The sequence below is a fragment of the Phacochoerus africanus genome, chromosome 4 (genome assembly GCF_016906955.1).
Source record: "Phacochoerus africanus isolate WHEZ1 chromosome 4, ROS_Pafr_v1, whole genome shotgun sequence".
Classification (NCBI taxonomy): Eukaryota; Metazoa; Chordata; class Mammalia; order Artiodactyla; family Suidae; genus Phacochoerus; species Phacochoerus africanus.
The window spans coordinates 5,660,592-5,683,138 of record NC_062547.1 but is presented as its reverse complement, the minus strand read 5'-3'; the positions used below and the strand labels follow the sequence as shown (position 1 = coordinate 5,683,138).

The 22,547-nt window shown below is 52.1% G+C and overlaps 2 protein-coding genes across 2 annotated transcripts in view; one reads left to right on the top strand and one right to left on the bottom strand.

The window, feature by feature from the left end:
• The window catches only part of SPTBN2 (spectrin beta, non-erythrocytic 2), a 43,617-nt gene extending 33,113 nt beyond the window's left edge, over nt 1-10,504 (bottom strand). The window contains 2 exon segments of the mRNA XM_047775147.1: nt 3,724-3,902; nt 10,434-10,504. Of these exon segments, the coding sequence (XP_047631103.1) occupies nt 3,724-3,880 (157 nt within the window). The 5' untranslated portion in view covers nt 3,881-3,902; nt 10,434-10,504.
• C4H11orf80 (chromosome 4 C11orf80 homolog) overlaps nt 8,792-22,547 on the top strand; it is a 104,370-nt gene continuing 90,614 nt past the window's right edge. Inside the window, 1 exon segment of the mRNA XM_047775160.1 lies at nt 8,792-9,628. Coding sequence (XP_047631116.1) covers nt 9,433-9,628 — 196 coding nt within the window. The 5' untranslated portion in view covers nt 8,792-9,432.

The following is a 22,547-nucleotide window of genomic DNA, read 5'->3' as shown; positions in this document are numbered from 1 at the left end:
CTGCCAAGGGGATGCTATTAAGGTTCACAGAAAAATAGAAATGAAAAATATTATAAATGACAAAGTGAGGGACGAGGCTTGGGCCATCGAAAGTGGCTCAGGCCACTGAGATTTCTGCCAGTTCTCCCCAGAGGAGTCCAGGGCAAGGACCCAAATCCAAGGGGCCTGGGCCTGAAGCGTCACTTGTGTTTCCTTCTCGGCAGCAGCATCTCAGACACCGAAGACGCACCCCTAATCTCGCATTCCGATGCACCTCACCCAGAAACACGGCGACACACCCATGTCGAGTCCTGTCTTTCTTACCTCCAACCCTGTACCTAGGCCAACCTCAGGGTCCCAACAGCTGCTCCGATGGCCTGATGCTCCGTGGGCCTCCTTTCAGGGTCCACAGGCCCGGCCAGAGCCCGGGACCGCCCGGATGCCAAGGAACACGGGGGTGAGGCCTTTTTGGCACACAGGCGGCATCAAAGGGGAAATCGTGAAAACAGGGGCAGCAGGGAGAAAAATGTGCTGAGCCAAGTGCGGCGGACAAAGTGTAACTTTACAAAGTGTCCACACCACCCGCAAACCACAGCGGCTCCCGGAAACACACAGGAGTGTGGGTGCCAGGATGAAGAAGCCGGCTCAGACATCTACCTGAGTCTGTCTGCACGGACTCCCTTTGACACACTCCCTGCTCTCCACACACACACAGACGCCCACTCAGAAACCCAGGGCAGCGCATGCCCGAGGTCCCTGGCCTGCCGGCTCCCTCCCCACCACCCCAGCAGGCGCCTCCTGCAGAACCTCCCCCCTCCAAAGCCAGCGGCCTCTGACCTCTCCAAGGCCTCCCTCTCTGCTGACACAGGTGCTGCTTCCACTACACACACCCAGCGGGGCCTCCCCGCCCGTCACAGCCACTCTGGCTCCCCCCGCCCCTCCAGTGGGTCCCAGCCTTGCCCGACTCCGTCAGCATCCACGGATTTTCTGGCCACTTGTAATTATTCCCCTGGCACATCGTCTCCCAGCACACACGTCTGAGTCACAGATGTGGCCCCCACCGTGCTCGCGGCTGCGGCTCCTCTCCCACGTCCCCGGCCACGCCCTCCGCGGGGGGCCCCTCGCCGCCCGCCCCAGCCCACCTTGGAGCTGCTTGAAGCGCCCTTCCAGCACGCTGGCGTACTGAGCCGGGTTGATGAAGGCAGCCGGCGAGAGCAGGAGGCCCCCGGGGCTCTGGGACCCCTCCACGGCCTCGTAGTAAAGCTCGTCGGCCCCGTTCAGGCCGTGCCCGGGCCCCCTGCTCACTCCGTTCCCATTCATGGTGCTGCTGCCTCGCTCTCGCCCGGGGCCCAGAGTCCATGCTCTGCCCGCGCCGGGGCGGGGCGCCAAGGGTCCGCTCCCTCCTCGAGCCTGGGATGCCGAGAGCCTGGGGTCCCGGGGGGGCCGGGGTGTGCTGCAAGGAGGCTGGAAGCTTCCAGGAGTAGGAAAAAGGAGTCTAGCGGATGTCTGAGCCCCCGAGCTCCCGGACCCGTCGGCAGAGCACACCTGGTTGCTGCGGCGAGAGGAGACCGAGGCAGCTCCAGACAAACAGGTCGGACGGTGCCGGGGAGGGGTGGGAGGCGGGGCTCGGCCGGCTGGGGCAGGGCCAGGCCCCGCGGGGCGGAGGAGGGAACCGCCAGTGCCTTAGAGACCTGCCCGTCAGGCCCCGAGTTGCCTAAGAGAACAGAAGGGGGTGGGGGGTGGGGGTTGGGGGTCCTGCTTCCCCATTCGCAGGTGTGAGAAGGATGCCCCCTCTCTGTGACGGCCCCCTTCAGGACGCGGGCGTTATCCCCGGCTCAGAGAGCAGAGAAAAAGCAATCTGGAAGGGCAAAGCCAGCTCAGTCCTAGCCAGGCACCGCGTGAGGTGTGTCTGGGTTCCCTTATCTGTGAAACAGGTGTTATCCTCCTCCTTGGCTCTCACCATCACCTCTGGTTCCAGCTCCTTCCTTGCCACCAAGCCCACCAGGCCCATGCAGGCCAGGCCACCCTGGGCCCCAGGACACCCTCTGCCAGGCCATCTGGGCCCCAGGACACCCTCTGCCAGGCCATCCTGGGCCCCAGGACACCCTCTGCCAGGCCATCCTGGGCCCCAGGACACCCTCTGCCAGGCCATCTCAGGCCCCAGGACACCCTCTGCCAGGCCATGTGGGCCCCAGGACACCCTCTGCTGGGCACATTTACCCGATTCCCTCCCCACCTCTCTATGTGCTTCACAGCCTACTCTTGCCCCCTCCCCTCTTCCTCCATTCAGCATTTATTGGCATCTACTGGGTGCAAGGCACAGCGCTAGGCAGAGCCCACACAGCGATGTCTCCTCAGGAGACCTCAGTTTACTGGTGGAGACAAGTAGCTTTTGACAGCACGGGTGGCCTGTGTCCTGTGCATGGATATGGCAAGTCCTGGGTGTCACGTGTTGTGTCCACGCAGACATGGCGACCATTCTAGAAGCTGCTTTTCTCAAGGTACCAGGGAAACCTCCCACTAAAGAGGTGACATTCTCCATAACCTGTCTTCTACCTTCTCTCACCTACAGAAACGGTGACATGAGGACTTGGAAAGCCAGCCTGTAGACCTAGGAGGAGATGAACAGGGACCCCTGGAAGCAATGGCTGCCCCACAGGGGTCCTCAGACCGGTGCTGGGCTGGCTGAAAAGAATTACCAGGAGACCTTAAAAATCCTGATTTCTGACCACAGGTCCAAAGATGAACTCAGTGTGTCCAGAGTGGGGTTTGAGACCCTGTGTTTGTGAAAACATCCCTGGATGATCCTGTAAAAAGTGCGGCCAGGTTGGGGAACCACCCTCCTCGGTGTCTCCCTTCTTCCAGGAGGCCACCCCGCCCATGCTGGGAGCATTGCCTCTCAGGAGGGAGTAGCTGTGACCGCGCCCACTGCACTGGGCTGGGAGGCCAGCAGGTCAGTGGAAAAGACGAGGGTGGCATGGAAGAGGGGAACCAAACAGGGTGGGTGGCCTTGGGGTGTGTGGGTGACTCAGCCCCACGCCAGCCGCTGGTGGTGTCAGGTGGCAGCAGCGCTCTTGTTGCCATGGCAACTCCTCCCCAGAACGCAGGGAGGCCCGTCGAACGGGTTTGCTTATGAGTTTGTGCGCTTGGAGGAGCTGAAGGGGAGAGCCCAGGCCATAGCGGAGGGCAGGGGCTGAGCAACCTGGAAGAAGGGGCAGGCTTCGGAAACCAGCAGTGGGTGGAGGGAACCTGCTGCAGGGAACAGGCCAATGAAATGATGGGAGGGACAGGCAGCAGGTGGAAGGAACAGGTGGGGAGGGAGCGGAGAGGATAATGGACTGGGAGGAGAACAGGTGTGAGAGATGACAGCCATCAAGGAGGACATGAGAGGTTGAAAGGTAAGGGAGACAGACCAGCAAGACCAAGAGTGCAAGAGAATTAAGGAAAGTGACTCAGGGACAGAGGCAGGGAAGTCAGCTGAGTGCAGAGGGGAACCGAGTTGAGTCCCAGGGGCACGTGGCTTCTCTGCTTGGGGGAAGGAAGCTGGGGCACGTTCTGGATTGCATGCAGTTTCTTCTTGAGGCTGGAGACAAGGACCAGGGGCCTGGTAGGGTGATCAGGATTTGCCACTCCAGCGAAGCAGCTTAGAAAGAAGTCTGTCTTCCCATGAAGTTCAAGGACTCTTCGAGACAAGCTTCCCTCCCCAGCACCCTCAACATTTCCCTGGCCCTCCCCTGACCTCACCTGCCAGGGCCTTAATTCGAGACCTCTCAAAGAGGCGGGCGGAGCTGCTGTCATTGTCCCAGTCTGAGTCGGGCAGGTCCCAGCGGTTGTTGATGTCGCTGTACTGGCCCTGGATCTCCAAGCTGTCAAAGTCTGTGGGCGACAGGGTGCTGCTCATGGTGGTGGGTGGCCTCTTGCTCCTGCAAGGGGGAACGTGGCTGGTGAGGGGCATCTTGAGGCCACTGAGCCCACCACTCACCATGTCCTTCTCTCCCCCTGCCCTAGGTCTGCTCTGCCTTCCTGATGGCCAAAGGTTGTGGTTGGCCTTTTTTTTTTTTTTTTTTTTTTTTTTACGCCAATGGGAAATCATCTCCCAGTGGAGAAGCAGAGGGATGGGAACATGACAGACACATATGGGGTGAGGCAGGAAGGTAGCAGTTCTAAGAGTGACATAGTGGAGATGAAGGGCTCCAGAGCCTCAGGCTGCAGAGGGACAATGGGCAAGGAGATGAAAGGGGTGATGGCCATCATGGCTCAGGACCTCAGGATGCCCTATGTAAACCAGGGCAGTGCAGGAAGCAGGTGTGGGATTCCTTGGGCAATAACGAATACAGACCGGAGTTCTTTCATTTCTTGTTCCACAAACTGCTCTGAGCCCCTGCCCCGCCACACACACACACACACACACACATATGCACACGCACATGCACACACACACACACACACGATGGCCTCCTTTATCCTGTGACTGATTGGAGATGAAAAGACCCAGATCCCACTCACAAGCCAAGATGCATCTGTGATACACCAGGAAGACTGATGTGCTGTCAGTGTGTTATGATAAAGAGCCCAGAAGTTCAAAAGAGGACACAGAACAGTTCTTCCCTTTTATTTCCTTTTTTTTTGCTTTTTAGGGCTGCACCCAAGGCATATGGAAGTTCCCAGTCTGGGGATCGAATCAGAGCTACAGCCGCCGGCCTACACCACAGCTCACAGCAACGATGGATCCAAGCCACGTCTGCAACCTACACTGCAGCTCATGGCAACGCTGGGTCCCTGACCCACTGAGCGAAGCCAGGGATCGAACTCGTGTCCTCATGGATACTAGTTGGATTTGCTCCCCTGCGCCATGACAGGAACTCCTCCTTTTGTTTGTGACAGAGACTAGTTAACCAGTGCTGGATAAACGTCAGCGGTGACATGTGTCCTCATCATGTACATCCACCCACCTCGTCACAACTGTCTGTGGGGCAAGGCTCCATTACCCTCCCCATGGAACAGAAAAGGAAGTTACTCTGTGAAAGTCAAGGTCACTGAAGGCAGCTGGAAGAAGCAGAGCTGGGTTTCAAAGTGAGAGTGTTGCTGACCCTGGGGCAAGCTCTTAATCACAATATTTACATGTTCCTCAAACTTCCTGAGGCCCTTCAGAGCGCCCTGGGACAGAGCAGCACCCATCACTCCCTTCTAGGGCCCGGGCTTGGGACACTGGGACCCTGGGTGTTCAGTTGCCAGCACCACTCATGACTCTAGGTTACACAAACAAACCCTGTCCTTCTCAAAACAAACGAGCTTCTGATTAGCGGCTAGGAATATTTTTTTTAAACCTCTGCTGTGCAAAAGTTCTCGAGCAATTCAGCAGCCATTCAAGAGAAGGAAGGGGACTGCACCTGCAAATGAACCTCAAATTCTGAATTTCTCATTTTCCTAGTGCCTCTCAAGTACAAAGAGATTTTAATCCTTAGCGCCGCTTCCTAAGGTTTCGGCTATGACCTTGGCAGTCTGGTTCTGGAAAGGGGGTATAGTATCTCTTGTGTGGTTTGGGGAAAGGAAGAAAGAGGGGGAGGTGAGATGTGGGTGGTTAGGGGCTGTGTTCCCATGGATGCAGAGGGCAGAACTTGGCTGCTGTCATTAACTGGTTCCATGAAGCTGAACCTGACCCACCTGAGGGCCTGGACTGTCTGCCCCTCCCCTTTCTCCCTTACACACACAAGGATTTCCCTGGAAGCAGCAGTGATAAGGTGCAAGGGACTTCAGGTCCAAGGTTCCTAGATTTGGGCTTTTCATTCCCTATAATAGGAAAAAGAGCTTAATTTCCACTCGGCCTAGGACTCCTTTCTTATTTAAAATCCATCATTTCCTCCAATCCCTAGCAGATGCTTTGAATTTGCTCTGTAAGTATGGTATAAAAATAAATTCCAGGGCAGAGTCAAGTCATCCTGAGCAAAGACTGCTGTAATCAAGATGTGACCTGGGCTAGAACCACCTAATATTCTCAGCCACTGGACAGGAAGCAGCCCAAACCCCAGGACCAACTCTAACTCTTTTTTTTTTTTTTGTCTTTTTAGGGCTGCACCTGCGGCATATGGAAGTTCCCAGGCTAGGGGTCGAATCGGAGCTACAGCTGCCAGCCTACACCACAGCCACAGCAACCTCTGATCTGAGCCACCTCTGCGACCTACACCACAGCTTACAGCGACGCTGGATCCTTAACCCACTAAGTGAGGCCAGGGATCGAACCCCGTCCTCCTGGAAAGTATTCGTATTTGTTACCACTGAGCCACAGCAGAGACTCCCTTGAACTCCATTTCTCTGGCCCCTTCGGATTAGGGCTTCCTCCCAGGAGCCACGCTCACACTTAGCTGGGGGTAGACATTTCCAGCACTCACAGTCTCCCTGCAAAGACCTCTGGACAAAAATTCCTCTCTACCCTGCACTCCCCCAACCCCCCCCAAACCCCGCCACAGCCTTCCATTCTGTGACCCCTTTTCCTTTTATCAGGAGTCAGAAACCTATGAAAGCCAGCCCCCAGGGGGGGTGGCCAGTAAACTATTTTTTTTAAAAAGAACTAATTTGAGATTCTTTTTTTTTTTTTTGGCTCAACTTGCAGCATGTGGAAGTTCCCTGGCCAGGGATTGAACCTGCACCGCAGCTGCAAGTGTGCCACAGCTACGGCAACACCGGAGCCTTAACTCCTAATCTGGGATTCTTTAGGTGGGCCCGTGCTTTCCATTTCTCTACAGGCCCCACCATTCCCGATTGTCTCCTTCCCTGGCATGTCACACACTTTCGTTACCTGCTTGGCTGGTGAAGGAAGGCTTCTGAGGGTTTCAAACCCTCCCTATATCCATTAAAGAAGCAGACAGCCTGACCCTATCTCCAAACTACTGGGGGTCCCCCGGGACCCCTGTAAGTGCACAAAACCTGAACGGATACTGCTTTGGCTTCTTTTTGGTGATCCAACTTGGTTCTCCTGAGGGATCCTGTTGGGACCTAGGCATGGCATCCAGACCTCCCAGTGAGGTCTGGGTGTTTGAAGATCTCCATGGAATCCTATAATTTGAGGGAGAAAGTATGAAGCTAGAACCTCCCCTTCTCCCACATAAGAATTCAGCCACCTAAATGGTCCTCTGGCCAAATCCGACCTGAGACACACGTGCTTTGTGTCCTGAGTTGCCAGGGATGCCTGCCATCATACAGGTAAGGAGCCAAGATGGCACCGGTGTCCTTGGGTCACAGGTCCCCATAAGGACCACCATGCTGGGACTCCGAGGAGTTTGTTCCCGTAGTGAATGATGCGTTCAGCACAAGGATCCTGAGGGCCTCTGCGTTTTGGTTTTCAAGCATTTGGGCTCTGCAGCCCCCTGGCTTTTAACAGTATACTGGGTTCTCTGCTCCCTGCTACCATCTCTAGGGTCTAAGATTTTTCTGTTTTTGAGTTTCTTTCTTTTCTTTTCTTTCTTTGGTGGGTGGCACCTGTGACATGTGGAGGTTCCCAGCCCATGGATAGAACTCGAACCACAGCAGCAATCTGAGCCATAGCAGTGACAATGCCAGATTCTTAACCCAGTGAGCTGCCAGGGAACTCCTATTCGAGTTTCGTTACATGGATTCCACTCTGGTTTCTTCTCACTGAAGTATCATTCAGACCTGAGTCTCCATACCCATTTCCTTAGTCAGCCGGCATCCCAGCCCCATGACCCCCTGTCTGTCTCTATGCTGGAGAATCGCCAACCTTATTCTTCTCCATGGATTCCTGGACGCTGGCTATGGGGCAGTACAGTACTGTAATCCAGATTACAGTTTCACCAGTGCCTTATTCTTAGCCAATGACCTGGAGGCCAGACCCAAGCAGTTCACGCTACGATAAAGCCAACTCCCGCCAGCTGTGAGCCTGGGGTCTTGCTAGAGTGTACACCAAGCGCTGCTGGATGGGGGCTCTGCTCAGCCTAGGGCTGATCTTCCAGGACTGCTGCCCCCTCCCCTTCCTCCGCTTAGCTGGGGTAAAGCTAGAAATCCTATCCCCGGGGCTACAGCCTGTCTTGTACCCTGATTCCTCCTCTTGCCACATCCTCCTCCTGATTAATTCTTTACCTCCCTCAGAGAGAGTGGATCGCTCCCTCCTCTGTGCTCCCACAGCACTTCAGCGCACAGCTATTATTGCACTGATCACATTGTATTACAGTTAGTTGTTTATGTGACTCTCTGCCTGCCCCACTTTTAACCCCTTGAAGCCAAGGGCTGTGTCTTACTCAGGTTGGTGTTTTCCCTGGATAATAGGTATTCGATAAAGAGATATTGATTGATAATTCTTTTTTTTTTGCCATCAAATTAATACCTTTCTTAGGGCTGGAGAAAAATGTGAGGAAAGAACGAAAATGAGATCAGAGAAGACCCTCTGCTCCTCATCCGGGAGTACTGCCAGGGTTGAACACGCTTAGGTCAGGATCAGGGCTTCTCAAGCTTGCATGAATCTCAATTACGTGGAGGGCTATTAAAACACACACCACCGGGCCCTGCCCGCCCCCCCCCCCCGCCCCCTGAGCTTCTGATTCAGGAGACCTGGGGTGGGGCCTGGGAATGTGCATTTCTAAACTGTTCCCAGATGACACTAAAACTGTTAGTCGGGAGACCACCTTTGGAGGGCCACCGCTGTCCAAAAACAAGGAGCAGTGAGAATCAGTTAGAGGAACTATGTGGACAAAGAGGTCACCAAGTTTCCAGGGTGAGTGTGACCAGGGGTTAGCCTCTGGGTCTGCTGAGGCTCTATCCCAGGCTAAACTCAGATACAACTTCCCCTCGGAAACCCCAATGACCTGCGCCCACAAAGCGCAGTGAAGAAGCCTCAGGCAATGAGAGGGGAAAATGAAGATGGAGTGGGCTTTAGATCTAATGAGACAAATAGAGCTGATGGCCGGACACAGGCGAAGCAGAGAGGTGCAGAAGGCGCTATGACCAGAGACGCTGCCTGGAGGCAGAGCTGAACAAATGACAGCCGGATGAAGAACAGATGAGAAGAAATGGGGACTTCAGCACAGTGAAAATCTCATCTGACTTCAAGTATGAGTGGACCAGCAGAGAGAGAAAAGAAAAAAGAAATCACCAGCAAACTCAGGGCTCCTAGGACAGCAAAGGAGGAGGCACTCAGGGAAAGCAGAGACAGGACAGACAGACAAAACCCCAACCATTTCCCCCAAGGCTGTGTTCCTGGAAAAACACCAGGAACTCTTTTCCAGGAAACTTAGGACCTGGGCTGAAGAGTGGGACAGAATTTTTGTTCAATCTTCTTTAGAATCCGCCACTCAGGGCAGAATTTTTCATACTCATTTGCACTCCCTTGCTACGCCCCTCCCCCAAGCCCGAAACGCGGGGTTAAATCAGTTTCTCGAAGGGACACATCCAAGATCCCTAATACTTTGGCTTTTTCCTCCCTAATACTTTGCTCTTCTGAATATGCCAAGACGTTGCCCAGCACCTCAAGCTAAGACATATTTGGAACTCACTCTCTTCCCTTCACCTTCAAGGAAAACTGGTCTGTGGATACCCTGCCCGCGCCTGAACCGACCAGCTCTCCAGCGCTGGAATCGTGGCTGCTCGCGGACCGGAGGAGGGCAGCTGAGAAACAACCCGCGGAGACAACACGCAGCAGGTTAGGACAGGGGCAAGCCTGCAGCTCAGACAAGCATGCAATGCCATATGGTTTAATGGGGGAAAAAGTCGTTCCAAGCCAGAGTGGATGGGAAATGCCGACGGTGGTGCTGGAGTTGGAACACCCCAGGAGAAGGCCTTGCGCGCTCGTTCTGTGTCGGCGGACTCCAAGCGCTCTGCACATCTCGGCCACAGGGACACCTTACGCCCGCCCCTTTACCCCCCTACCCACCGGGTGCTGGTCACCACAGCTAGCCATGTCCCCGACCCCCCCCCCCCCCCACAACACACACACCGAGGGACCATAAAGAGAGCAAGGAGCTAGCTACCAAAGGGGAGAAGCGAGGAGAAGCCCACCTGGCTCCAGAGGGAGCCGGGCGCTCGCAGTCGCGGGGCAGAGACCGCCGGCAGAGCCCGCAGCACCTGGACCGGCGCCGGCAGGTCCGCCTCCGCTACGCGGAACAGCTGGCGCTGTCAGACACGCTCAGAGCCCAGCGACCCGATCCCTTAACGCGTTTGTCAGCCCCAACTCTTCCAGAGTCTTCTCTCGGCTCCGGAAAGGCCCGCGTCCCGCAAGCCTCGACCCCTATTGCCCGCACACCGGTACCTGGGTGGCTGGCACTTGACTCCCCATCCCGTCCGCTGGACCCGGCCGGAGCGAGCGCCAGGCACCGCATCCTCCCACCCCAGCTCCCCAGGCCGGCCCCGACCCCGACCCCCACCCCGATCCCGCCGCCCGCACGCGGCCGCACAAAGCGCACCGCCTCGCCGGTCGGGACAAAGCGGGCCCGGGCACCGGCACCTACCTCCGTGCGGAGCGCCGGCCGGGCAGACCGGAGCGCGGCAGGCGGGGGCGCACCGGTCGTCGCCGCGCCCGCACCCCGGTCGCGAGGGGCGGTTGCCGGCGGCGGCGGGGCGCAAGGCAGGCGGCGGGCGGGCGCTGTCACGGGGCGCGAGCGGCGCGGGGGGCGCGCGGGGCCGGCGGCGGCGGGGCGCGTGGCGGAGCGCGGGCGCGAGCGGCGGGACTGCGGCGCCGCGGAAGGAGGACAATAGCCTCCCCCTGCCGCAGGCCGCCGGCTCCCGCGGGAGGCCCGGGACCATCTGGAGCCGGCGGCCCCGCGGGGCTCGGGGCGGGGCCGGAGTCACCCCCTCCCCGCCCGGCGCCATGGCAACCGCGGCCCCTCTCGGGTCCCGGCTCCGCTCCCCGGCCGGAGGTCGCTGACCTTCCCCGGGGCGAGCGTGGCGTCGGCTCCTCCGCCGGCTCCCGATCCCTCACCGCCCTCCCTGTGAGTGCGCCCAGAGCCCCATCTCCCGGTCCTCGCCGGCCCTGGTCACCCTCGGGCCCTCAGGGTAACCCCCGCCCCCACCCCCAGCTTTCGCGGTCCTGTTCCCGCAGTTTGAGTACCCCACCTTTGTCCTTACGCCGCTTTTCGCCCAAAATCTGTATCCTGGGGACCTGCAATCCTTCCTTTAATGGCACTCACCGCCCAGAATGTTTCCCAATATTCAGCCTCTGTTTTCCGTTTCAGATTTTCCTCCTTGGGCACCTCCAGTCAGTCCATCTCCCTTTAGGCATTTCTTTCATCCATCCCTTCTCTCTCTGGTCCTCCTTTGGGCAGGTAGGCCGGCTCTCTTTTCCAAAGCATCTCCATGGTACATGTGGTGGAGATTCGTCTCCTCCTCGCAGATCACATTCTCGGAACAGTCATCACTGCAGCTCTTCTGGGCTCCTTCTCAGCTCCTCTCATTTATCAACCAGAATTCCGGCCTACTCACTGTCTTAAAAGGGAATGGGGGTGGGGACGGACATTTCTAGGCCTGGCACAGCTGGGTTTCTCCTTGGTGTAAGTAGCATCTGAATGGTCTAAGGGCTAAGGTCATTAACCAAGGTGAACTGCTCGCTGCTGAAGAGAGTAAGGAATTATGCCCAAATAATTAAGTTATAGAGTGCCAGGTAGGGACTAAAAGTGCATTATTTCGTGTGACTCCCCCCCCACACACACACATACACACGCCAGCTCTAAGAGGTAGGTACAGTTCTTTCACCCTAGGAGATTAAGCTCAGAGATGAACTAGTAATACTAGTTTGAGCTTGGTACAGAGCAGTCTGAATTTAACCATTAGATTTTACTGCCCCTGAAGATGTGGGCCTGTTTCTATCTGGGAAATGCCTGAAATGGCCAAGTTAGGGCAATGCGAAGAATGGACTTTGCTTGAATGATTGGTTTAAGGCTTTATTTATTTCTGGGTAATGGCACTTTAGGAGTTTGCTCCTTTCTGAAAAAGTATGCAAACTGAAACAAATATATAAGTAATCAAAGTACCTTCCAAATATGATTTTGGTAAGGTGATATTGTTTAGGTTAAACCCACTCAAAAACATTTTCAAGGTTAAAAGAAGCCCTACTCCTTGGTGTCATCTCACCTACCTGGCCTCAGTTTTCCTAGTCTATAAAATGGGTTGAGAGAGGCAACCCATTTTATAGACTAGGTGTTAGTTGCACTAAACGATGACTTTGAAGTTCTCTCCTAGCTCTGATAGTCAGATTCCACCACTCAGCTGGAACAGTGATTCTGCCACCAAGCTGGAACTTGACTTTCCACACCACACTTCGCCATTAACTGTAATTCAGGCTATTTATTTTTGACAGTCACACCTCAGGCAACCCAATCAAAGAAGTGAGGGCATAAGCTGCACCTGTTCCCAAAGGGAGTAGTGAGTGGATTCAGGGGGAAGGGAGCACCAAGATGTGCTTTTGGTCATCAAGGAGACTTGGTCAGGGATGCTAAAGCTGATGGGATGAGAATCAGCTAATCTGCTGCTCCTGTCCTGCTTATGGGAACCGAGGGTCTCCACAATTGCCTATTAGACTATGACCCAACTAGAGGACAAGGATACTAGGGTTTATGATTAGCATAATAATAATATCTGGTATATAGTGATTTCCCCTTTTCGGCATTTCATAGTCCTTTTAAAAGCCTCATGAGGGAGTTCCTGCTGTGGCACAGGGGGTTAAGAAGCCGACTGCAGCACCTGTGGTCACTGTGGGGGTGCGGGTTTGATCCCTGGCCCGGGAACTTCCTTGGGGGTGGCTAAAAGAAAAATTAAAAATAAATAAAACCTAGTTTTGCCACCTCCAGTTGTTGACCTCGGGCAAGTTACTTAACCTCCCTGGAGTTCAGTTTCCCTCATCTTCAACTGTATCATAACGTGGGGATCAAATGCATTATTGCAGGTAAAGTACTAGAACAGCACCTGTACATAGTAAGCGCTCAACCAGTGTCAGCCATTACTGTACCACATTATCATTTTACCATACTGTTGCCCAGGTTGAGGAGGAAGCTCATTCAATAAACAGAACACTGAGATCGCTGCTCTCAGCTCTGCTACCGAGTTGCTTTGGAAACTTGTTGTTTGGCTCTGTAGTGCGTCAGTACAGTCAATGAGGAAGAAAACGTCTGCTTCCTTTTTGCGTGAATGGAATGATGTCTATAAAATAGGCTGAGCTTCTTGGAGAATCCAGACTTGCTGCTTATGTTACCAAGATTCATGGAAAGGTCTTAGTAGGACTTCCTGCCCCCAAACCTACAGAGGTCAGCTTTCATTCCTGTGCCGTAGAAGAGGTGGGCCTGCTCATGTCTGAGGCCCACCAGGCCCAGGTTCTTCTGGCTCCTGCCCTAAATCCCATTCCCTTCTGCAGCCTCATGGCTCTCACTCCTTCTGCTGAGCTCCCTCTCTTCTGGCTCCTTCCCATCAACATTTATGTATGTATGTGTGTTTTTATGGCCGCACCTGTGGCATATGGAAATTCCCTGGCCAGGGGTTGAATCTGAGCTGTAGCTTCAACCTCCTCAGCTGGGCTGGGGGATCCTACACCTCCACTGCATTTGGATTTTCTTTCTTCTTTTTTTCTTTCCTTTGTTCTTTCTTTCTTTCGCTCTTTCGCTCTTTCTTTCTACTAGAATCCTGCCAGGAGAGCAGCACTCTGCTACCTTTAGAGTCCTGGCAGCTACCGAAGGATTTGAAACAAGGAAGTGAAGTGATCAACTTTATATTTTTAAAAGATTACTCCAGGAGTTCCCTGATGGCCTAGCGGGTTAAGGATCCAACAGTGTCACTGCTGTGGCTTGGGTCTGACCTCTGGCCAGGGACCTGCCTGCATGCCGTGGGCGTGGCCAAACAATGACTCCAGCTGCTGTGTGGGGAACAGATTAGAGGGGTACCCAAGTTGAGGTGAGAAACTAGTTAGAAGGCTGCCACTGTGGTCCAGGTGAGAGAGAAGATGGTGGCTTGAGCTTGGATGTTGGCAGTGGAGACAGAGGAACACATGGGTAGAAGGAAATGACCGGATGTGGCAATGGGTTAGATACAGGCCTGGTGGTGAGGAAAAGGGTTTTGTCATGGAGGGACTGTGCAACTGGAAGAAGGGAGGTACCATTTGCTGAGGTTTGGATGGGGGGAGTGTTGGTCTTGGAGATATGGAGGGGTCAGTTGTATCTGGGTGTGGAGCTCAAAGGGGTCTGGGCTGAAGCTAGACCTTTGAAGACATCGGTGTAGAGGCAGGTGGTAAGTAAAGGGAGCCAGATGAGCACTGATGTGATTGATTTGATCGAGTGGAACTTCTATTCCTCTAAAGCTGCTTTCAACAAGGTCGTCAATAATCCTATTGCCAAACACAGCGTCAATGTCCAATTGCCATCTTACCCTTTCTCTGGGCAGCACTTGACTCTGCTTCTTGCAACATTCTTCCCTTGATTTAGGGTTGCCACATTCTCTCCGGTTTTTCTTTACTCCCCGTGGTCCCTCCTTTGTTTCTTTCGTGAGTTCCTTTTCTGCCTGTGAAGTAACTCGGTTGTTATTGTTGGCGATGATGTTGTGTCCGAGGCCCTGTTCTCATTCTGTGCGTTCTTCCTGGGCCGTTTTATCTACCACCCGACAGACCGCTAGAGTGGTCTTTTTAACACAACAACCTGGCAGAGCACGTCTTTGCTGAAAACCTTTCAGTGGTGCCCCAATGCCTTTGGAACAAAGTCCAAAGTCGTTGCTGTTGCTTCCTCCAGGAAGCCTTCCCTGGGCTCCGAGTCTGGGACAGGGGCCTTGTGGCATCATTCTACACTGTTGGTTGTGTTTCCTCTTGGAGCATGAGCTCTGTGAAGGAAGACAGAACATCCATTTCACCAGCAGAGCAGAGGTATAGATACCTGTGCAATAAATCAGTGTGAATAACAGGAAAAAAAAAAAAAATCTTGGGGGAGAAGGTGATTCCTTGTTGGAAACAGGAGAAGCTAGAGGTTTTCATACCAAAGTATTTTCATTTAATTTACCTCCATCCCCCACCACTTAAGCAGCGGCAAGTGCTTTCTAGATGTACTGCCCTCTGCATAGGAATGATGCAGAAGCTCAGAGTCAAAGTCTTGGTTTTTAAACCCTTAACTGACTTTTAAAAATCTGTTGCAGGACTTCTCTTGTGGCCCAGCAGGTTAAAGATCTGGCATTATCACTGCAGCAGATCAGGTTGCTGTGGTGGCACAGGTTTGATCCCTGGTCCAGGAACTTCCGCATGCCACAGACATGGCCAAAAAAAAAAAAAAATCTATTGTAGAGAAGATGTTCTTGAAAGCTTGAGGGTTTTTCTTTTTTTTGGCCACACCCATGGCATGTGGGTTCCCAGGCTAGGGATCGAACCCACACCACAGCAGGGCCCTGAGCCATAGCAGTGACAACGTCGAACACTTAGCTTGCTGCCCCACCAGGGAACTCCAAAAGCTTCAATTTTTTTAAACTGTAAAAACCAGTTTCTCAAGAGTTCTCTGGTGGACTAGTGGATGGGACTTGGTGCTTTTAACAACATGGCCTGGGTTCAATCCCTTGTCCAGGAACTGGGATTCCACATCAAGCTGCTGCACACCAAGAGGGGCAAAAAGAGAGCCAGGTTCTTCAGAGGGATTTTTTTCTTCCCTTTGGAAGCTTCCCTTTAAATCTCAAGACACACAGCCGGATGAACCTCAGGTTCAGCGTCTGTGCCATCTACTGTCGCGTTGGGAAGAAGGTAGGAGCTGCCCCTCCACACAGATACTGAAACCCTTTGTGAGCTTGTAGTACAATTGAAAAAGACTGGGAAAGGAGCACAAGGCAGTTTAGATGCAACTGTGGGGTTTGTTTTCTGTCCCCACCGCCAAACAATACAGACAGAAGGGGCTCATGCGCCATTTCCTTCCTGGAACTCTGAGGCGACACAGCTGTTTGAAGTACCCTGTGCTCACAAGTGCTACAGAGTAGAAGTGGCACTGTCATCTGTATAGGAGAAGTAGGTCTGAGATATATTCTACCTCCCCCGCCCCCCGCAGCCTTCTCCCCCCCCACCCCCCCGCCCGCCCCCGACTAAGCCCAAGTGCTTGACTCCTTGACCTTTGGAGGAAATCTGAAAAGTTCCTTGGTGCCCAGCCTGAGAAGAGAGTGCAAGTGAGCTGAGAACTGGGTGCCTGTGGGGACGGAGGTGGGGGAGTTGTGGGGGATGGGGAGGACCCCACTGCAGAGGCTGAGGGGTCTGCGAGCCAAGCCAGGGACCCCGGTGGAGCCTCAGATGTACCAGAGAAAGCTGAAATGGAAGCCACAGAGTTCCTCACAAAGCAATCACTGCACCTGCTCTGCACCAAGACCACAGCTTCCACTTGCCAGAGAACTCCAGACAGTGTGATAGAGCCCAAAGTCAAGACCCAGTGAAGGAAGCTGCACTTTATCAGGCAAGAGAGACAGAAGATTGCACTTGACTTTGAAGCCCTTTCCATGATATCGGAATAATGTATAAACCACGAAGTGGAACATTGTGAGAGGGGATTGGGAGGAGAATCCTGAGAGATTGAATTTAAAACTTGAAATTGGGAGTTCCCTGGTGGCTCAGTGGGCCTGAGGATCCAGGGTATCACCACTGTGTAGAGGATTCGATTCCTGGCCTGGAAACTTCCACATGCCATGGGCGCAGCCAAAAAAAATAAATAAGTAAATTGAAAAAGTAAAGGGGACATTAGCACTGAGTTATAGAATCTTAGAGTTGGCATGGAGCTCAGAAGTCATTTAATCCAAATGGCTCACTTGAAAAAACTGGCAGTCTGAGACCCAAAGATGTTAAGCAGCTTGGTCAAGGTCATGCAGCTAGTTGAGTCTTAAATTGGTACAGTTTATGATTTTTCTGCCATTAGTAGAAGTGGGGGAGTTTCTATTGTGTCTCAACAGTAATGAGCCCAATTAGTATCCAAGAGGATATGGGTTTGATCCCTGCACTCACTCAATGGGTTATGGATCTAGTGTTGCCGTGAGCTATGGTGAGGGCGCAGATATAGCTCAGATCTGGCATTGCTGTGGCTGTGGTGGAGGCCAGCAGCTGTAGCTCTGATTGAACCCCTAGCTTGGAAACTTCCATATGCTTCGGGTGCAGCCCTAAAAAGCAAATTAAAAAAAAAAATTACATATTTCCTCACCTGAGTCTCTGACTTGAGATTGTAAACAAGTCTGCTCTACAGGTAAAGGGGTCAGAAAGGTGGGCTTGCAGGAGAGGTCCAGTGCTTTACAGGGACTGCCCTGATTTCCTGAGACTAATGTGGACCCGGAGACCAGTGCAACACCAACTCAGCCACGATTTGCAAAGAATGATCGTGTATTTGAAAGTAAAAGTCTGCAGATGAGCCAAGGTAAAGTCTCCAGTCAAATGGGGCATTCGGATGGCAGAGGGTGGAGGAGGGCCATGGAGGGTCCTACCTGGAGCTCCCTTACACAATGCAGGAGTGTCTGGGGTTCCAGGAGCCTCTAGGGATGTGTTCTGAGCTGAGCGGATGTTTTGAGTGCAAGCTGCTGTTGACTAAACTGGAGAAACTGGAACTGATTTGAGGACATAGAAGTATTACACCCATTTATCTCTGTCCAGTTTGGATTCAAAACAGTACTTATTTATGGACAATACCTTCCAAACTATTTTTAACTTGCAAACCTAAGCACCATTAAAAACTGGGCCCCAAAATACATTTGAATGATTCTGATTCACTAAGGAACAGGCTAGGATCAACCACGACTCTCAATACTTTTGATTTTACCTGTCCATAATGAACCACTTTTTTCATTCTAAGAAGCTTATGTCACAAACCCCTGGAAGGATACAGACTCTCTTGAAAAAAATGAGGATACCCACCACACACCTGAAATACAATTTGGCAGCATCTGCTTAATGCTAAGAGCTGAAGGGCTGCCTTTGGAGTTCCTTGATCAAAAATATGAATTTTGCTGGGAATCCTACTGGGCCAGAAGCCCCCAAAGAGGAGAGGCTGTGTCCATCCTTGAAATGTAGAAATCTTAGACCAGTTTTCTGTATCATAGCCTGATTTACCTGTGCTGTGGCACAATTCCTAGGAACTAGCCATGTCAACTATTATTGGCATCGGAAATTTTCTGATAGTTAAAACACAAGGTTCTGAAGTCTTATGACCTTGTAGAAATTCTGGGCCATTGGTTTCTACTCGTGTGAACTTGGACACATTATTTAATTTCACTCTCTCTTTTTTTTTCTTGTCTTTTTTGGCCGCCCCCATGGCATACAGAAGTCTCCTGGGCCGGGGATCAAAACTGAGCAGGAGCTGTGACCTACACCACAGCTGCAGGAACACCAGATCCTTAACCTACTGCGCCAGGCCGCTAGGCATCGAACCCATGCCTCTACAGCAACCCAAGCTACTGCATTCGAATTCCCAACCAACTGCACCATAGTGGGAACTCTTATTTAATTTTCTAAGCCTCAGCTTCCTCTGAAAATAGGGGATAATTTTAAGGGAAATTGTGGAGAGGCATAAATAATGCATGTCAGGGAGTTCCCATCGTAGCTCAGTGGTTAACGCAGCAGATCCATGAGCCTTGCTCAGTGGGTTAAGGATCCCACATCGCTATGGCTGCGGAGTAGGCCAGCAGCTATAGCTCAGATTTGACCCCTAGCCTGGGAACCTCCATGTGACTCAGGTGTGGCCCTAAAAAGACCAAAAAAAAAAAAAAAAACCAAACCCAAAACCAAAAAATGCATGTCAGGTATGTGACACCTGATGCCAGCTAAGGGCTCAGTAAATGTTAGCTATCGCTATTATCATTATTTTACTTGTTTCATAAGCAGACAAATCTTCCAATAAGTAAAACATAATGCATGAAAATCTAGATTTGAAAAAAAGGTTAAGGGAAGTTACTTGCATTACAAAAAGAGAGTTCTATTCGGAGTTCCCGTCGTGGCGCAGTGGTTAATGAATCCGACTAGGAACCATGAGGTTGCGGGTTTGACCCCTGCCCTTGCTCAGTGGGTTAAGGATCCGGCGTTGCCGTCAGCTGTGGTGTAGGTCGCAGATGCAGCTCGGATCCCGAGTTGCTGTGGCTCTGGCATAGGCTGGCAGCTACAGCTCTGATTAGACCCCTAGCCTGGGAACCTCCATATGTCACGGGAGCGGCCCAAGAAATGGCAAAAAGACAAAAAAAAAAAAAGATAGTTCTGTTCATGAAAGAACTGATTACAGGGTTTCAGACAGTCAACTTCCCAGTATGTTTAACATGGATTTGATTCACACAAAACTGGGTTTATACAGCATTTTAGGAGGACAGCTAGTGTATAAAGCAAAGGACGTCTGTAAGACCATCATTCAGGCCAGGTCTGAGCCACTGTGACAAGGTAACAATAACAATCCTGGGTATTTCCCACCACCCTTTATAAAGGGATTAGATGAATTCTCTGTGGTCTCAAAGGGCAGAGTTGGGAACTAACGGGTGGAAGAGAGCGCGGGGGAGATTTCAGTTCATTGTAATGAGCACGTCTACCAAACTACTGCTTTCCAAAGTGGGAACAGGTTGCCTCTGAGATGGCAAATGTCCCCAAATCCAACAATTCAAGGAACTTTAACAATTCAAGGAAAAGCTAGATATCAACTTGTCAGGACAGCTGGAATGACTCTTGCATGACATTAGGGGGTGGTTTTCCTAACCCAAGACACAAGATATGCCAACTAGTTCTGCTCTCTGCCATGGATACCAGGAAGAGGTTGAGGAGGAAGTAGAGACAGGAGGAGGGCTGGAGATAAAGTAAACGAATTGGAAAAATATTGCTCCTCTGGTCAGGAAGTACTAGATTGAATGACTTCTAAGATTCCTTCTAATTTAAAGATTCTAAAAGTCTCCAATTGTTTCGCAGATGTTATTTTAACCATATTCCTGGGAGAACATTCCTATTTTAGTTGTGGAAAACTAGAACATAACACCTAAAGTAAGTGGTAAAATGGGAAAAGAATTCAGACATCCTGACCCTTTTAGACTTTTGATCCCACAGCCTCCTCTCAACTGCTGAGAATGAAAATTGGGGAAACAAGACAGAAATGGCCTTAGAGCTAGAATGGGGGGAAATCGAGTCAACTTTGGAGATCGGTGAAACGTAAGCTCCACCAAGGTTGCATCTTACTTGCTTTAAAGACTTTGTTCATCAGCATTCCTAGAAAAATACCTCAAGTCCTGTAATCATATAACAACTTAACCAAGACTGAGCACGTGGAGCCAGCATCCTCTTTCAAGGGGTGCCTAGGAGAAGAGTCTTTGTCTCGGTTAGTCTACTTGTCCGTCAAATGACATTGATCATCTGGCCTTTGGATCAATAGGTTTATTTGGCCATATGTGACCAGATGACACAGTTTCCGTTCCCAAGTCCTCTAGACCACAAGGAATATGTTCCTTCTGGTGGACACTAGCTGGGAGGACAAAGCCAGCCCTGCCTACACAGAAAGTAAAAAGCCAATTAGAGAGAGCAGAACCACTTTATGATAGAGATTTTATTGGTTATCTAGGAAGGCGAGAAACTGGACACTCAGATGAAAGGAACGCTATTCTCCTGGGCTGGTCCCAGAACCTGCTACTGGTAGATGAGAAATCAGAGACTCTGCAGAGGGTTCTTCTACAGAGGCAGGAAAAACAGGAAGCTACCCAGTATCACAGTCATTCTACGAAGGAGAGGAAGAAACATAGGGAATGGGGTGAAGAAGAAATACTCTAGTTACACAAACGTTGATATTGTCTTGGGGGAGAGTCTTTCCTCTGCTGTAGCCCAAGAATTAGCACAAAAGTCAGCACCCCTGTGGCCTCTAGTGGCCCCATAACCTAATATTCCTTTGCGAGAACATCCCCGTCTGACCCCGGGTAGGGAAGCAGAGGGAGGTGAGACCCAGATTCTGTGCTCCAGGTGGAGAAGGCCTCAAGAAGGTGAAGGGATGAGCTAATCTGAGCTTCCTGGCCCCATTTCCAGGGATGTGATTAGTGGAGAGGCACCTGGGACCTGCTCCATTTCAGGAAACCCGGTTATAGGAACTGGTGGAGGACAGACTTGGCTCAGGACCCGAGAGAAGCAGTTTATTAACCCTTTACCATTTCCTGTATGGGAAACTCTCTTTTAACAGTTCCCCAGGGGGAAAGAAACTCCTCAAATGGACTTAGTTTGGCAACAGCCTGAGCAGGGGGACTTCAGCGATATTTTCCACCTAAAGGCCTAGGGCCTCTTCCGGGCCTTTGAATGCTCCAGGGGAGCCTGAGAACAAGGTAGTTCCTAGGAAGTATCCATGAATGATATACACAGAGAGGGCACATTCAAAGGGGAAAAACAGCTTCACAGGTGCTAAAACATCACTGTTCACCTGGCAGCATTCCCTATGACGTTTTAGTTTCACTCAAACCCTTGGGTCTGGGTCAGAATCAATGTGGGGCTCTTTGGGGGGTGGGGAGTGTGTCTCTTTTGGCCAGACAGGGGACTTCGTTTCTGAACAGGCGGGATGTCCAAAGTGGTCATATGCACCCACAGCCCCACGGTAGGTGGAGGTAGGCAAGCAGAACCAGTATGTCACTAAGTCTAAGGACTGGGGAGACTGGCTCCCTGAAGACACTCCTAAGGTCCCGAACACCAGCGCCGAAAATGTCCAGAGCAGCATCCAAAGGCTCCTTGGCTGACCTGGTTGACGAAGTGATCTTAACCTCACACAGGTCATTTAATTTCTTTGGGCCTCAAATCTTTTCCTCTGTCAAGGATCATTGAGAGCCTCTACCATCCCTCTGGCTCTGACACTCTACAGCGCTGAGGATGGGGTGTGGATAAAAATGATTTTGATAATGTGGGGAGTCGGTCCAATAATATCTTAGTTACTGGCTCTCAGACAGGATGGGGCACACACACTGAGAGGTGAAAGAAGGGTGGGAGCTGTGGCTCATTCAAGCCTTAGTTTCTAGGGAGATGAGGGCATTTGAGCTCATCATCTTAGCTCTTGCATGGAGGGGCCGGCTTCTCGTAGTGAAGTGAATGCTCCCATACCACAGAACTAAGGTAAGGGACAAGCAGTTAGGGAGGTCATGCCACACACAAGATGCGCTGAGCAGCTGTGGAGAAGTGGAGAGAGTGGTTGAGAGATTTTTATTTCAGATTCTGGCTCTGCCATCTCCAAACTCAGGGTCCCATACAGTATCTTCTTGGAAGCTCATTTTCATCGTTTGTAAAACAATGATAACAGCATCTCCCTGCCAAGGTGGGAGGATTACTTAAGATGAAAGGGAAGGCGAAGACCACTGAGCACAGAGTAGGTGCTCACCAAATGGCAAAAGCCTGACTCCAACTTGGCTGATTACTGTGGTTTCCGTGGTGAAAATCCTGAGGGCAGGCCCTGAGATCACAAGCTCCCTCCCTCCCTTCTGTCTACATCTGGTCCCCGGCTATGGCCCTGGCCACCTGTTAGGCCTCCCCTGCCTCTAGGATGATGTTGAATGTTCCACTGCATGTTCAGCGCTGAGGCTCACTCCGAGGACAAGGGCTAGACACCAGGACAACCGAGCCATTGGCAGCTGTTCCTCCACCCTTCCTTCCCAGTGCCGTTCTCAAG